General features: G+C 37.2%; 2 protein-coding genes and 1 long non-coding RNA gene across 4 annotated transcripts; all 3 read left to right on the top strand.

Moving 5' to 3' along the window:
- The first annotated feature begins 1,331 nt into the window (after positions 1-1,331).
- On the top strand, positions 1,332-4,479 carry LOC113638724 (membrane-spanning 4-domains subfamily A member 15-like). The gene is made up of 7 exons (XM_027140171.2): positions 1,332-1,965; positions 3,292-3,362; positions 3,474-3,581; positions 3,669-3,725; positions 3,800-3,919; positions 4,023-4,139; positions 4,256-4,479. The coding sequence occupies exons 2-7, from the start codon at positions 3,321-3,323 to the stop codon at positions 4,259-4,261; spliced, it is 450 nt and encodes a 149-aa protein (XP_026995972.2). The 5' UTR covers positions 1,332-1,965; positions 3,292-3,320; the 3' UTR covers positions 4,262-4,479.
- Positions 4,480-5,841: 1,362 nt separating this feature from the next.
- Positions 5,842-8,144, top strand: LOC125138350 (membrane-spanning 4-domains subfamily A member 12-like). Of its 2 annotated transcripts, none has more exons than XM_027140170.2 (7): positions 5,842-6,071; positions 6,778-6,848; positions 6,962-7,180; positions 7,268-7,324; positions 7,399-7,569; positions 7,673-7,787; positions 7,921-8,144. In XM_027140170.2, the coding sequence occupies exons 2-6, from the start codon at positions 6,807-6,809 to the stop codon at positions 7,772-7,774; spliced, it is 591 nt and encodes a 196-aa protein (XP_026995971.2). In that variant the 5' UTR covers positions 5,842-6,071; positions 6,778-6,806; the 3' UTR covers positions 7,775-7,787; positions 7,921-8,144. The 2 variants fall into 2 exon arrangements, with proteins under 2 accessions (XP_026995971.2, XP_026995969.2); XM_027140168.2 differs by having other exon boundaries at positions 5,845-6,071; positions 7,673-7,781.
- Positions 8,145-8,536: 392 nt separating this feature from the next.
- Positions 8,537-12,339, top strand: LOC125141173. The gene is made up of 3 exons (XR_007140535.1): positions 8,537-11,219; positions 12,047-12,117; positions 12,221-12,339. It is a non-coding gene; the product is annotated as an uncharacterized LOC125141173 (long non-coding RNA).
- Positions 12,340-17,274: the final 4,935 nt, after the last annotated feature.

Raw genomic sequence — 17,274 nt, 5'->3', positions numbered from 1 at the left:
ACGTGCTAACCACTAAGCTGCCGTGTCCCCCTAATATACAGCAATTAGAAGTAATTATTTAGATGGAGTTACTGAGTATTAATAAATGTTTTATAAACATGTATTTATAATATAAATCATGATTAATTCAGGTAAAAACTACTCCAACACTGAGGTACCTTCTCGACAGAAAAAAAGTGAAGCACAGTGATACATACATAGTACATTTGAAATATTTACTCCAAGATGCAATCATGGAACTGTACGACTTTACATTTCAGATAAAATTAAAAAATATATATTATATAAAAATTTCATATAAAAAAATGCACATTCATATACAAATTCAGATCAATTATTATCTTATACACACTTTTGTGTGATGGATAAAAAACATTTTTAGACTACATTCATCACTTCTATATTTTAGTTCATCTGTAAAAAAAAAAAAAAAAAAAAAAAAAAAAACTCTTTCTTTCTGGTTAAAACCACAGACATCTACGTCAAGTGCACACTGCCTGTTACGCAGAAGAATAGAGAACTCAATCATTTCCTTTGGCACGGTGCCAAATAAACACGGCGGCGTTTAGTTAGTAGAGTATTCTATGATCCTCTAACAAACTTATCTCACGATTACATGACTGGTTTTGCGTGTTCTATTTCAGACTGTGGTAACTGCTTGACACATAGGTTTAGCAACATGACTTGATTTATACTACAAAGCTTTGAGTTCATTTGCACAGGAAGTGAGACAACGTCTCAGACAATATCTCAACCTCGGCTTGGTTTATGTACTGTATTTACGTATATTTAGCATATCTTTACGAACAAACGAGGATGTCTTCAGTGCACTTGATGGTTTCCCTTCGCCACTAAGGGGTGGCTCTTCATCCAAATTCTAGACATTCATTTCTACTTGCAGCAATATTTGGATCCTAACTTCTATTACTGTATGAGAAACAGGGTCGACCAATCAGGATCATGCACTGAAGTGGTTAATGGTGACCCAACATTATAGTTTAAGAATTTTATACTGCGTCATAAAATATAATTAAACATTTTCACACATAATTCTAACTGCAAACTAGTCAATGGCCAAATATGGAATACACTTCTAATTAGAATGGCTTTCATTTTCTACCTTTACAGCATTAAGGTGACTCCAGAAGAATGGCAGGCAACGCTCTAAACGAATGCCCAACAACACTGGGGGTAATTACTTTTTCATCACTCTGGATAAGGGCATCTGCCAAATGGCAGAAATGTAATGTGTGCAGTCAACATGCAGATATCAGCATGGTGGAAAGTTTAAGGCCTCAAATGTTTCAGTTCTTCCACATTTTAAAGCATGTACACACAATACAATCTCCTGAGAAAAAGAGACACCGTTTATTGGAATTCAAATAGAAATTTCCAAGACTCCAATTATTCCTGAACTACAGTATAGTAGAAGAAAATGTTGTCCTCCAGTGATATTGAATGTTGCTCTATATGAAAGACATTCTCTTGAACAATTTCTTGCTAGCCAAAAGAACAATGCTAACTAACTGACCCATTACAGGAGCCGTCCAAACTGGAGTCCTTAGAATAATAACTACATTTAGAGTTCAACTTTCACTCGTTCACCAAAGCAATACACTCCTACTCATCGAGGCTAATTGGAAAAACGACTTCAGTGTGCTAGGGAACATAAAGTTTGGACTTGGATCTGGAGTTGTTTTAATTGCCTAGATAAAGGTTTAGTAATGTTCAAATCAGTATACTGCATGATTTTTAACATTAGATAAATGAGATCTGACTCAGCACAAGTTTTTTAGTGAACGTTCGTGACAAGAGGTACAACCACAAAAACCTTCTGGGTTCCTCTTAAGAATCAGCCACCAGCCACCAGCAAAACTACCAATACAGGTGTCAGTGACTTCCTCACAGTGAAGAACATTGAAGCTGCAGCACAGCAGAAGACCAAGAAAATTATTTCATTATAAGGTTAGTTTTTTTTAAATTATATATATATATATATATATATATATATATATATATATATATATATATATATATATATATATATATATATATATATCTTTAAACTTTTTAAAACATAATTGTAAAATTTTTAAAAAGCACAAACATGGGGCCAAAATGAAGAATGTGGATTTATTGGTGAAAGAGTGAAAGATTCTGCACATAAATCTCAGTGTGTGTGTGAGAGTAAATAAAAATATTCAAAAATGGTGTATGATCGACTTTCTCATATATATTAATATTTAAGTTCTTCTGTAGGAAAGTGTAAGCTGGATTGAGACCGATTACAGACACACTGTTGGTAGTTTCATATGATTGTTTCACACTGCTACCAAGACTGTGATTTTGCAAGACTGTGAGCGACCCATATAAATTAAATATTAAAAAATATATATATATATATATATATATATATATATATATATATATATATATATCTATCTATATATATATATATATATATATTACATGTTTCTGAATGTATTTGACTGCATTAGATAAAATTACATGGCTTTTAATTTTAAAGTAACCTACAGTACCACTAGCACACTTTTCAAGCATATTCAAAACAATATTTGTGAAAAGAAATAGCAGTCGCTTTATAAAAGATCAGAGTTCCAGTGAGTTAACGTATTTTGGAAAAAGTCTGTGGTGGAAATTTCAACCCTCAGAACTTTCAGTACTCCCACATCATCTGCTCATTGCTTCTTTCTTTCTTTTGTCCTTTCTGTTTAATAAACGAGGCTCTTAATGTCACTTTTTTGTTTTTTACAGCACAGCAAAAACAATCTGAACATAACAAAAGTGTTACTTTGATGTGACTTCCTGATATACGAGATGATTCATGAGATACTAAAAAAAAACCTTGTGAGAGTTTTGTACTGAATGTTGCTTGAGACCTGGGGCCAAGAAAGTGCTTGGCCCCCTCAATTGCTGCTTACATTTACATTTACATTTAGAGCATTTAGCAGACACTCTTATCCAGAGTGACTTACATTGTCTTATTTCAGTTTATACACCTGAGCAATTGAGGGTTAATTCGCTTGCCTTTTTTAGGTATGCATTATAAATTCACATCAGTGTTCTACGTCCTTTGATTTTATTCACAAAAAAGTGAAATTCATTACAGCTACGAGATTGTACACTAGATTCTTGAATTAAATTCAATAATTGCCCTAAATTCTTGAAATAATTTAAATAATTTCACCAAATTATCATCAGTTTTTTTTTTGTCTTTTTTTTTTAATCAACCATTTTCATGCATATTTCTATTCGTCTGATCTTTCACAGGTTTACTGGATCTCTTCAGCTCAGTGAAAATGCCGCTACCTGCTATCAAAACAGACTCGAAGTCACTCGGGGTAACTTTCCTTTTTTTTGTACTTATCTTTTAAGCTTCATTGATAGAATAGATGGTGTGAGGAAGTTGTGTTTTTATCCCTTTATCCTTGTTTCTCTTTATGTTTCCACAGATTGTCCAGATGATGATCGGAGTTGTGATACTTTCATTCGGTTCTCAGTTAAACGATGCTCAGCCTTTGTGTGTCCGTTCCGGAGCTGTGTACTGGGGGTCAATTTGTGTACGTTCTCTTTGTCCTGCTTTAATATTTTCACCCCGTTTTGTTTAAAAACTCAATATTCAGGTTGTATTTTTATCTTTCGATCAGTTTCTAATCGCTGGTTCTCTGTCGGTTTCTGCCGTGGATCATCGTAATCCCTTCGTGGTGAGTTGACATGAATTTAAAGCAGAGTTGTGGAAGTGGTGTAGTATGTTAAGCTGATTTTTGTCTGTGGTTAGGTGAAATCCTCGCTGGTGATGAACCTTCTCAGCGCTCTGGCTGCAGTTCTAGTCATCATTATGTTGTCTGTTGATCTGAGGGAATTTTCTTCATTAATTGGAATAATTGGTATCCTTGAGGTTTGTATCTGACCGTCGCTAAATGCTTCATGCATATGTAGGTATTTACTGTGCTGTGGAAATCAGAGTGGAGCTTTAATAACAGAGACTTTTTCTTGGACAGTTAATAAGACGTACATTCGTAGTGCTCCTGCTTTTCTCTATACTTGAGGTCTGCATGGCCATCCGGACGTTTGTACTTCTGTGGAAATCCAGAGACTCCACTGACGCTATAGTCACAGTACATCATCCTCTTTTCTCTCACTATTATTATTATTATTATTATTATTATTATTATTATTATTATTATTATTATTATTATGGGATAATATAAAGCCATTATTGTTCTGTCTACAGCCTTAGGTGAAAGATTGACAATCTACGTGAGGAAAACGTCGACTCGCCTCAATGCGTCTGCAGAGCTTTGTTTTCTATGTTGCATGATTTTTTCACATATATTCTTTACTGATTTGAGATAATAAATGCACTTCATGTGTATCACTGCATCGCTTAGCAGCTGTCACATGTCCTGATTTTATTGCTTTATTGTTTTTAAAATGAAATAAATAGAATAAAACACACCTCAAGGCTGCTGGATTGTGATTGGTCAGAAGGCGGTGATAAATTTTCTAGCACAGATATCTGTTAATTGAAGTGCTAGTTCTGGTATTTTATCGTTCCTATGGTAACAGCAGTAACCTATATTTTGAAAACAATAATAATGATATCATCTGACATTTAGATATAAACGGATATGGTGATTTAAAGGTATATTTTGTACCAAAAGGGTACAGGGTGTTTCCTGTTGTATGTAGGAGCACTCACAGGAAGTGGTTTTGCCGGTTCTTTATACGATGCAGTCAGCATTATCACAAAGTCTGCCCAAATTACAGCATTATTTCAACACAACTCACTTGGTGCAATTTGTCATTGTGCAACACTCCATGATTTCATTTCTTTTAAGACTTAAAAACTGTCCTAAAAGAATTTTCACATCACTCTTTTTTTTGTCTCCTGTGTTGATTTTCTGTTTTGAATTTATTTCTAATGTGTGGAATTGTTCTTCTGCATGAACCTGTTGGTGCTCGAACCTGAACTCCCTTTATGAGATCTTGTATCACGCCGGGAGATTCCTGTATAAATAAAACAATTAAAATAAAAATACATTTCAGACAAAATAATGGCCAAAGGTTTGTGTTGCCATGGCAACACACAGACTGGCTGACGGCCCGCAATACGTGCGTTAAAGGATCGGGTATAATGAGTCATTTACGCATAACTGCTTCTTCAGCAAGTTAAAAAATCCGCTTCAGACTTTTTCCTTCTCCTATTGTCTTCTCCTGCATTTGTTTAAATAAAGTGAACACCTCCGGACACAGAGGGACGTTAGTGAAGGGTTAAAAAGAGAACATTATGATCTTTCTCCTTCACGGTAAAGCTATGCCATTTTGTACCACAAACCACATCCTGTTTCTTGGGTACGATGTAAAAAAAACTGTCCCTTACACACAGAAAAAGGTTTCTCACTCTTATGTGTTTTATTTAATAACTGGTGTTTAAACTCTCCCTAACCCTAGAATTTAAAACGTCTTTGTTTTCCATTTTAAACTAGATCAGTAGCATAGAAATGATAAATTACTGTACAAGTGTATATTAATGCATTGTAGCACATAAACAGACTGGATGCATAAGGACTTTAATTTCTATCCTAATTTATATTGTCTGAATTTATATCCATCTTGTCGACTGCAGCGGTTTATGATCCGCATCAGAGAGAACATTTAACATTTAGGGTTTTAGGACGTTAGGGAAAGACTTCAGGGTGCTGAGGGGGGGATTTAGGGACAGAGAGGGGGGAGAGAGAGAGAAAGAGAGAGAGAGAGCGAGAGGGAAGGAGAAAGAGGGAAGAGGGAGGAAGAGAGAGGGGGAGGGAGGAGGAGAGAGTAACTTCACTAGATCATGGTTTAGTAATATTTAAATCAGTATACTGCGTGATTTTTACAACATCACCGCAAAAACCTTCTGGGTTCCTATTAGGAATCAGCCACCAGCCACCAGCCACCAACCACCAATAAAACTACCAACACAGGGGTCAGTGCCTCACAGCGAAGAACAGTGAAGAACAGTGAAGCTGCAGCAAAGCAAAAGCCCAAGAAAATTATTTCATTACAAGGTTAGTTTCCTTTTTACTAAATATATATCTATATATCTATATCTACATATCTCTATATATATCTATTTCACTTTTTCTTGTTGTTTATTTTGCTTTCTTTTTTCTTGACACTTTTTAAAACATAATTGTAAATTTTATTATAACACACAAACATGGGGCCACAATGACGAATGTGGATTTTTACAATAGAATTTAGTGAATATTCATGACTGTGAGTAAATGTGTGGTTTTGATCGACTCGTATGAACAAACGGTAGTTCATTTTTTTGTAAATGTTTAATGCAAATTTATGCAAATGTATATGAACAACTAGCCATTAAAAAAAGGGGTAATAAAAATTAGATAAATAAATGAAAGAAAATAGATCGTTGAAAAAGAAATAGCAGTTGCTTTATAAAAGATCAGAGTTCCAGTGAGTCAACGTTTCTGAAAAAACTCTGCTGGAAATTTCACTCTCTGCTCATTTCTTCATTCTTTCTTTTGTCCTTTCTGTTTAATGAACGAGGCACTTAATATAACTTTTCTTTACATGGTTTTGTACTGAATGTTGCTTCAGACCTGGGGCCAAGAAAGTGCTTGGCCCCCTCAATTGCTGCTTAATCAATTGTGTGTAAAGTTGTAAAGTTTTTTTTTGTTTTGTTAAAAAAAAAAAAACAGTATTTTTGATCATTTTCATGCATATTTCTATTCATCTGATCTTTCACAGGTTTACTGGATCTCTTCAGCTCAGTGAAAATGCCGCTACCTGCTATCAAAACAGACTCGAAGTCACCCGGGGTAACTTTCCTTTTTTTTTTGTGCTTATCTTTTAAGCTTCATTGATAGAATAGATGGTGTGAGGAAGTTGTGTTTTTATCCCTTTATCCTTGTTTCTCTTTATGTTTCCACAGATTGTCCAGATGATGATCGGAGTTGTGATACTTTCATTCGGTTTTCTGTTAAACAATGTTCCGTTAAACAATGTTCCGTTAAACAATGTTAAGTTAGGCGATGTTTCGTTTACAGATTTTTTCTTTCCGCCTAACAAGCTTCAGCCTGACAATGTTCAGCCTACCAGTGTTCAGCCTTTGTGTGTCCGTTCCAAGGCTATGTACTGGGGGTCAATTTGTGTACGTTCTCTTTGTCCTGCTTTAATATTTTCACCCCATTTTGTTTAAAAACTCAATATTCAGATTGTATTTTTATCTTTCGATCAGTTTCTCATCGCTGGTTCTCTGTCGGTTGCTGCTATGAATTATCGTAATCCCTTCGTGGTGAGTGGACATGACTTTAAAGCAGAGTTGTGGAAGTGGTGTAGTATGTTAAGCTGATTTTTGTCTGTGGTTAGGTGAAATCCACGCTGGTGATGAACCTTCTCAGTGCTCTGGCTGCAGTTCTAGTCATCATTATGTTGTCTGTTGATCTGAAGGACTGGAAATCAGAAATGTCTTTAATACTCAACTATGTAGGTCAACTGTGTAGGCTCAGCAATGGCTGTCCTGAGTTAAGCATATTAGAGGTTTGTATCTGACCGTCGCTAAATGCTTCATGCATATGTAAGTATTTACTGTTCTGTGGAATTCAGAGTGGAGCTTTAATAACACAGACTTTTTCTTGGACAGGCAATACAAGGAACATTCATAGTGCCCCTGGCTTTCTCTATACTTGAGGTCTGCATGGCCATCTGGACGTTTGTACTTCTGTGGAAATCCAGAAACAACTAACGCTATGGTCACAGTACATCATCCTCTTTTCTCTCACCTTTATTATTATTATTATTATTATTATTATTATTATTATTATTATTATTATTATTATTGTAGCATCTACAGTAAACAGTGATTTAAAACCATTATTGTTCTGTCTACAGCCTTAGGTGAAGGATTGACAATCTACACGAGGAAAACGTCGACTCGCCTCAATGCGTCTGCAGAGCTTTGTTTTCTATGTTGCATGATTTTTTCACATATATTCTTTACTGATTTGAGATAATAAATGCACTTCATGTGTATCACTGCATCGCTTAGCAGCTGTCACATGTCCTGATTTTATTGCTTTATTGTTTTTAAAATGAAATAAATAGAATAAAACACACCTCAAGGTTGCTGTATTGTGATTGGTCAGAAGGCGGTGATTAATTTTCTAGCACAGATATGTACTAATTGTTATATTATTATTATTATTATTATTATTATTATTATTATTATTATTATTATTATTATTGAAATTAATTGTTCTGGTATTTTATCATTCCTATGATAAAGCAGAAACCTTTATTTTTATTTTAATTATTTATATAGTGAGTGATTCTTTTACTAACATATTTCAGGAGATAAAAAAACAGTAATGAATGTTTACAGCTGCTATAATTTGAGAACAACGATAATGATATCATCTGCCATTTAAATGAAAACAGCTATGGTGATGTAAAGGTATATTTTTGTACCAAAAGTACAAAACCAGCCAAACCAGCCACGGATGCCCGAATGCCCTACAGTGCCTCCGTCCCGCCCAGTCCCGTACAGCACCACCCTGGTCACCTGCTCTGCCGGCTCTGCCCTGGCCTCCCGCACGGCCGGATGGGAGGGAGGGGAGAGAGAGGGAGAGAGAGAGGGAGAATAACCAATAACACCACTAGTAATTAAAACAGAGCATCAAACAAATGAGTAGCAGCAGAATTACTAAACACACAGAATATATTTCAGGGTCCATCAGTAACATCAGTAACATCAGTAAGCTGTTGCTTCAGGTGGTTCTTTCCTTCTCGTCTTCTGTATGAAAAACTCTCAAACTGGATTTTAATGATCAGTGTGTTACTTTAAATGTAAGTTTGTTCATTTATGAACCCATGTATGAATTTATTTTTGTGCGTAACATAATGATCTGACCACTAGGGGGAGATATTGTGAAGGATGAAGGTTCTTGGACCCTGATGATACAGTATGTATCGAAATGATGCTATTTGTACACACAGGTCCTGTTCATGATGTAGCATTAACCGCTTCCTGACTGTTGGCCTGCGTACAATGTTAAAGTTTAAAATAACACAAAACATAGAATTACTGTATTATTAACGACTAAGTGAGCATTTTTTAATACCTCATTCCCCTCTATAACCTCCCACTAAGCTATGGCCTACGGCCCACAAGGAATAATAAACATACATCAGCAACCAACCAATTAATACCAGAATCTTTAAACATGACACAATTATTTAAAACGATCTTATTGTTCAATGTGAAGTTTTGCTTTAATAAACCATTCTTTTGAATTCCTTCAGGATCTAAAAAGGATCTCATCAACATAACGTCTTTATCAAAAAAAAAAAAAAAAAAAGAAAGAGAAAAGTGGACACAGAGTGTCGGATTTTTCAAGAAAAATGGACCTAATCCTATATGTTCACGGAGGTGAATGGGAAACCCGTATGAAACTCAGAATGGCGAAAAAAGGGCCATGCATTTATGGTTGATTTCACAGAGCACTTGAATAATCTGAACAAAATGTTGCAAGTAGAGATGAGCCGGATACTCGGCTGAAACGAGTATCCTGTACGGATAAAGCACTTCTGCCGAGTACGAGTATTATACGAGTAATACGAGTCAATATCTGCGCTCGGATTGAATGAAAATCATCATTGGGTATCTGATTGTGTCAGCGTTCTGTGATAGGCTAGTCACAGCGCCCCTCCCCCACACACATACACATGTATTGTGTTGTTGTGTCTCGCTCTGCTCACTCACAGTCACACACACAACAGCTCTCTGTCTCTCCCTCAGTCACTCGGGTTCGCGGTGCTTTTCCGCTAACGTTTAGGGTTTCTTCAGCTTTTTACTTAACGTTAATAATACGTACTTACTAACCAGTAGAGTTCTGCTAAACGTGGGTTCGTTCAGACTTGGTGCTTGCTCGGTAGAATGCGACTCGCATTGCGTCTCTGTCTGTCGGAGTTTTTATTTCTTTTTTTAACCTTCAGCTATCCTAAATTAACAGCACTGGCTGAAAAAATGTTGTCAGTACAGTACCTACCTTCGTGAGCAAGCTTTTTCAGTAATGAACATTAATAAAACAAAGCTGCACTCAAAGCTCACACATAAGCACTTACATGAGATTCTAAAATTAATGTCTACTCAGGACATAATGCCTGATATTGATGCACTTGTGCAGGCTAAAAGATGGCAAGTTTCAGGGGAAAATTGATCAAATAAATTTGTTTACTTTAAAAAACATACATACGCATAAATTAACAATTTTTACAAAGAGTTTCTTTTTAAAACAGCTGCCACTTAAGATTTTAAGTGTGTGGACAATCTCTATGTTTTGATGTTTGATTTATGTTAAAATGCAGGACAGTTTGTTTTTAAGGTAAACAAACCTGCGACTAAATGTTTGCGCCATTGTACAATAACTGTGTACAGTTTTTATGCATAATGCACTTAAATAAATCTTAAACTGGGTAAAAGTGTTGTTGCACAATTGCACATACTACTTACTGTAGGTTGTTCGTAATATATTTTTGTAAAAGAACAATTCATGTAATATAAAGATTTTTACAATTAAACTTGTTTAAAAAAGTGGACTTATTGTTAGTTCTATGTAATTTTGCTATGAGTTTACTGGTCTGGGTCCCTTGAGATCAGATTAAGCTGTATGCGACCCCCAGACCAAAATGAGTTTGACACCCCTGCTCTATATGAAAGACTTGTCTTGAACAATTTCTTGCTAGCCAAAAGAACAATGCTAACTAACTAAGCCATTACAGGAGCCGTCCAAACTGGAGTCCTTAGATTAATAACTACATTTAGAGTTCAACTTTCACTCGTTCACCAAAGCAATACACTCCAACTTCAGTGTGCTAGGGAACATAAAGGTTGGACTTGGATCTGGAGTTGTTTTAATTGCCTAGATCAAGGTTTAGTAACGTTTAAATCAGTATACTGCATGATTTTTAATGTTAGATAAATGAGATCTGACTCAGTTGCACAAGTTTTCTAGTGAACTTCTGTGACAAGAGGTACAACACCACCGCAAAAACCTTCTGGGTTCCTCTTAAGAATCAGCCACCAGCCACCGGCCACCAATAAAACTACCAACACAAGGGTCAGTGCCTCACAGTGAAGAACATTGAAGCTGCAGCACAGCAGAAGCCCAAGAAAATTATTTCATTACAAGGTTAGTTTCTTTTTTTACAATATTGCTTTCTTTTTTCTGTAAACTTTTTTGCCACAATGACGAATGTGGATTTTTAGAATAGAATTTACTGAATATTCGAGACTGTGAGTAAATGTGTGGTTTTGATCGACTCATATGAACAAACGCTCGTTCATTTTTTGCAATTGTTTAATGCAAATTTATGCAAATATATAGGAACAACTAGCCATTAAAAATGGTAATAAACCAGAAAATTAGATAAATAAAATAAAGAAAATAGATCGTTGAAAAAGAAATAGCAGTTGCTTTATAAAAGATCAGAGTTCCAGTGAGTCAACGTTTCTGAAAAAGCTCTGGTGGAAATTTCATTCTCTGCTTATTTCTTCATTCTTTCTTTTGTCCTTTCTGTTTAATGAACGAGGCTCTTAATGTCACTTTTCTTTACAGAGTTTTGTACTGAACGTTGCTTCAGACCTGGGGCCAAAAAAGTGCTTGGCCCCCTCAATTGCTGCTTAATCATATGGTTGTAAAGTTTTTTTTTTTTTTTTTTTTTTTTTTTTTTTTTTTTACAATTTCTGTTTGAAAGGCATCTGAGGGATTTTTTTAAAAACATATTATAAAACATTTTGCTGACGTTATTAATTCGCTTGACTTTTATTTTTTTGGTATGCATTACAGATTCATGTCTATATTCTACGTCCTTTGATTTTATTCACTAAAAAGTGAAATTCATTACAGCTACAAGATTGTACACTAGATTCTTGAATTAATTTAAATAATTTCACCAAATTATCATCAGTTTTTTTGATAATTTTCATGCATATTTCTATTCATCTGATCTTTCACAGGTTTACTGGATCTCTTCCGCTCAGTGAAAATGCCGCAACCTGCTATGAAAACAGACTCGAAGTCACTCGGGGTAACTTTCCTCTTTTTTGTACTTATTTTTTAAGCTTCATTGATAGAATAGATGGTGTGAGGATGGTGTGTTTTCATCCTTGTTTCTCTTTATGTTTCCACAGATTGTCCAGATGATGATCGGAGCTGTGATACTTTCATTCGGTTTTCTGTTAAACAATGTTCCGTTAAACAATGTTCCGTTACACAATGTTCCGTTAAACAATGTTCCATTAAACAATGTTCCGTTACACAATGTTCCGTTAAACAATGGTAAGTTAGGCGATGTTTCGTTTACAGATTTTTTCTTTCCGCCTAACAAGCTTCAGCCTGACAATGTTCAGCCTGACAATGTTCAGCCTGACAATGTTCAGCCTGACAAAGTTCATCCCAACTATGTTCAGCCTTTGTGTGTCCGCTACGGAGCTGTGTACTGGGGGTCAATTTGTGTACGTTCTCTTTGTCCTGCTTTAATATTTTCACCCCGTTTTGTTTAAAAACTCAGTATTCAGTTTGTATTTTTATCTTTCGATCAGTTTCTCATCTCTGGTTCTCTGTCGGTTGCTGCTATGAATTATCGTAATCCCTTCGTGGTGAGTGGACATGACTTTAAAGCAGAGTTGTGGAAGTGGTGTAGTATGTTAAGCTGATTTTTGTCTGTGGTTAGGTGAAATCCTCGCTGGTGATGAACCTTCTCAGTGCTCTGGCTGCAGTTCTAGTCATCATTATGTTGTCTGTTGATCTGAAGGACTGGAGATCAGAAATGTCTTTCACATTTCCCAGTGTAGGTCTGCTTTGTAGGTTCGGCATTGAATGTTCCGAAAGCATATTTAAGGTTTGTATCTCACCGTTGCAAAATGCTTCATGCATATGTAAGTATTTACTGTGCTGTGGAAATCAGAGTGGAGCTTTAATAAAGGAGACTTTTCTTGGACAGGTAATACAAGGTACATACATCGTGCTCGTGCTTTTCTCTACACTAGAGGTCTTCATGGCCATCTGGACGTTTGTACTTCTGTGGAAATCCAGAAACAACTAACGATATGGTCACAGTACATCATCCTCTTTTCTCTCACCTTTATTATTATTATTATTATTATTATTATTATTATTATTATTGTAGCATCTACAGTAAACAGTAATTTAAAACCATTATTGTTCTGTCTACAGCCTTAGGTGAAGGATTGACAATCTACACGAGGAAAACGTCGACTCGCCTCAATGCGTCTGCAGAGCTTTGTTTTCTATGTTGCATGATTTTTTCACATATATTCTTTACTGATTTGAGATAATAAATGCACTTCATGTGTATCACTGCATCGCTTAGCAGCTGTCACATGTCCTGATTTTATTGCTTTATTGTTTTTAAAACGAAATAAATAGAATAAAACACACCTCAAGGCTGCTGTATTGTGATTGGTCAGAAGGCGGTGATTAATTTTCTAGCACAGATATGTATTAATTGAAGTGCTCGTTGGGGTATTTTATCGTTCCTATGGTAACAGCAGAAATCATTATTTTTTATTTAAATTATTTATATATTGAGTGTTTCCCTTACTAAAATATATTAAGAGATAAAGAAAACAGTATGAATGTTTACAGCTGCTATAATTTGAGATCAACAATAATGATATCATCTGACATTTAGATGAATGTAAAGGTATATTTTTGTACCAAAAGGGTTCAGGGTGTTTCCTGTTGTACATTGGGGCAAAATAGTATTTTGTCAGCCACCAATTGTGCAAGTTCTCCCACTTAAAAAGATGAGAGAAGCCTGTAATTTTCATCCTAGGTACACTTCAACTACAAGAGACAAAATGAGAAAAAAAAATACAGAAAATAACATTGTCTGATTTGGCACAGTGGCTTAGTGGTTAGCATGTTCACCTCACACCTCAGGGGTTCGATTCCCACCTCCACCTCATGTGTGTGGAGTTTGCATGTTCTCCCCGTGCCTCGGGGGTTTCCTCCAGGTACTCCGGTTTCCTCCCCCGGTCCAAAGACATGCATGGTAGGTTGATTGGCATCTCTGAAAAATTGTCCGTAGTGTGTGAGTGTGTGAGTGAATGAGAGTGTGTGTGTGCCCTGTGATGGGTTGGCACTCCGTCCAGGGTGTATCCTGCCTCGATGCCCGATGACGGCTGAGATAGGCACAGGCTCCCCGTGACCCGAGGTAGTTCGGATAAGCGGTAGAAGATGAATGAATGAATGAATGAATGAATGAATGAATGAATGCAGATGTACGTATTTAAATGCAGTTTTTTACAGACTTGTTGAGTCCATGGAAGTTTGATTGTACACTAAACCGTAGTATTTAAAAGACTCTACTTTTCACTCCTGGTGTCATTTTGTATAATTAATTGTACTGAAATAGAAAAGGATGTGAAACACTTTCACACTAGAGCTTCTCTTCTGTAATGAGCCAAATTATTTATTTATTTGTTAGTGTATTAACTGTTTACTGACTGTGTGGATTTTTTGTGCCATTGCCAGTGGATCTATGGCACGCTGTTGGTTGTCTCTGTGCTTGAGTTCAGCATTTCTATCTCCACCTATAAAGCCGCCGGCTGCACTGCAACTACGGTGAGTGACATTTAAAATCTCTTTACATTTATTATCTTTTTCATCAAACACAGAGCATGGTTCTGTATTATTTAATCCTGAAACTACGCACATCAGACCTCAGATACGTAGAAGTGAAGAGACTACAGACTTCATCATTATTCAGACAATACCTGAGCATTACAGACCTGGGGTGAGTGAGTTACAGACCTGGGGATGAGTGAGTTACAGACCTGGGGGTGAGTGAGTTACAGACCTGGGGGTGAGTGAGTTACAGACCTGGGGGTGAGTGAGTTACAGACCTGGGGGTGAGTGAGTTACAGACCTGGGGGTGAGTGAGTGAGTTACAGACCTGGGGGTGAGTGAGTTACAGACCTTGGGGTGAGTGAGTTACAGACCTTGGGGTGAGTGAGTTACAGACCTTGGGGTGAGTGAGTTACAGACCTTGGGGTGAGTGAGTTACAGACCTGGGGGTGAGTGAGTTACAGACCTTGGGGTGAGTGAGTTACAGACCTGGGAGTGAGTGAGTTACAGACCTTGGGGTGAGTGAGTTACAGACCTGGGGGTGGGCGAGTTACAGACCTTGGGGTGAGTGAGTTACAGACCTTGGGGTGAGTGAGTTACAGACCTGGGGGTGGGCGAGTTACAGACCTGGGGGCGAGTGAGTTACAGCCCTGGCGACGAGTGAGTTACAGACCTGGGGACGAGTGAGTTACAGACCTGGGGGTGAGTGAGTTACAGACCTTGGGGTGAGTGAGTTACAGACCTGGGGGTGAGTGAGTTACAGACCTTGGGGTGAGTGAGTTACAGCCCTGGCGACGAGTGAGTTACAGACCTTGGGGTGAGTGAGTTACAGACCTGGGGGTGAGTGAGTTACAGACCTGGGGGTGAGTGAGTTACAGACCTGGGGATGAGTGAGTTACAGACCTGGGGGTGAGTGAGTTACAGACCTGGGGGTGAGTGAGTTACAGACCTGGGGGTGAGTGAGTTACAGACCTGGGGGTGAGTGAGTTACAGACCTGGGGGTGAGTGAGTTACAGACCTGAGGGTGAGTGAGTTACAGACCTGGGGGTGTGTGAGTTACAGACCTGGGGGTGAGTGAGTTACAGACCTGGGGGTGAGTGAGTTACAGACCTGGGGGTGTGTGAGTTACAGACCTGGGGTTGAGTGAGTTACAGACCTGGGGGTGAGTGAGTTACAGACCTGGGGGTGAGTGAGTTACAGACCTGAACTTTTGAATGCATTTTTTTTACTTTTTTCAGCTTGAGTTAGGAGCTGGATTGACGTCCAGCACCCGTGTCTGAGAGCTAGGGGCTGATTACAGTGTGTTGTTTCTGAAATGTCTCTTTAAGCTTTAAATAAAGTTTGCTTTCCCTACACAGAGGACACCAGAAGAGATGGAAGATAACCAGGAATTTTTATTCATGAAATTATAAATTGGACGAGCGCTCGGTCAGATTTTCCTTCAGAATGTTTTCTACATAAGACATCAGACAGAGAGAACAGCAAAAGCATCATGAGTGATCTTAAAGAGCTCTGCGATCGTTATCTGGTTTAATATGGAAGCAACTTTTGGGCTAAAGTCACAGACCCTGAACTTAACCCATAAATGTTTATTAAAGTCAACATGAGTAAACAGTAAAACTGTATTTTTATCCTGATCTACAATAACTTCTTTATTAAATATTTCTGTTACAGCCGATACAGTATTCACAACCATTGATCCCACAGCCGATGAATCCACAACCCACCATACAACAGCTGACGTTTCAACAGCCAATGATTCAACAGCCAATGAATCCACCGCCAATGTACAATCCACCGCCAATGTACAATCCACCGCCAATGTACAATCCACCGCCAATGTACAATCCACAGCTGATGAATCCACCGCCAATGTGCAATCCTGCGTACAACCCACAGACTCCAAGTCAATTTGTTTCTATAAAATGCTAAAACATTTGAATTTTAATCATGGTGTAGTTCTGTACTGTTTATGCTTCATGCCGAACCTCACGTCTATTACAGTTAGCTGTGAAGCATTGAGTCTGAAAAACGATGACTGCAGAGCTACTAAAATAATCTAGCATCTCGTCTTTAATTATTTTGTTTCGTATCTATGGACCAATTCTGTGAGTGTGTCTGATTGTAACCTGTCTGATTAACAATAAACTTTGCATGTGGTCCCACTGTGTAATAACACCATCACACTTCACTGTTAATGATCTTCTCAGAGATCCTCAGACACATCTGCACGATACCCATCTACAGCACAATGCCGTCCAATTCTGGATCCTGATTGGTCCGAAGAGTTCATTAATTTACTATGAAGTTCAGAGTTATATTAACGCAATTGTTACTGTTTCCATAGTAACAGCTCCTTCACAAGGATGCGTACGCAGGTACAGTGAGAAAGCACAAGCTTCAAGAGTAATGTATCAGGCTTGATCTTTCTCCCAAAATACAGTTTTATTAATAAATAAACCCAATAAAGGAATGAGCCTTCAGAGAAACATCAAGCCACTGAGGATTATTTGAACAGCATTAAAATATAAAGTCTTGTCTTTTTCACTCATATCATTATGATGTATGTTTGTAAGCATTGCTCTAAAATAAG

The sequence above is a fragment of the Tachysurus fulvidraco genome, chromosome 5 (assembly GCF_022655615.1).
Source record: "Tachysurus fulvidraco isolate hzauxx_2018 chromosome 5, HZAU_PFXX_2.0, whole genome shotgun sequence".
Taxonomy (NCBI): Eukaryota; Metazoa; Chordata; class Actinopteri; order Siluriformes; family Bagridae; genus Tachysurus; species Tachysurus fulvidraco.
The sequence above is the reverse complement of the archived record's forward strand: the minus strand, read 5'-3'. Positions and strand labels throughout refer to the sequence as shown.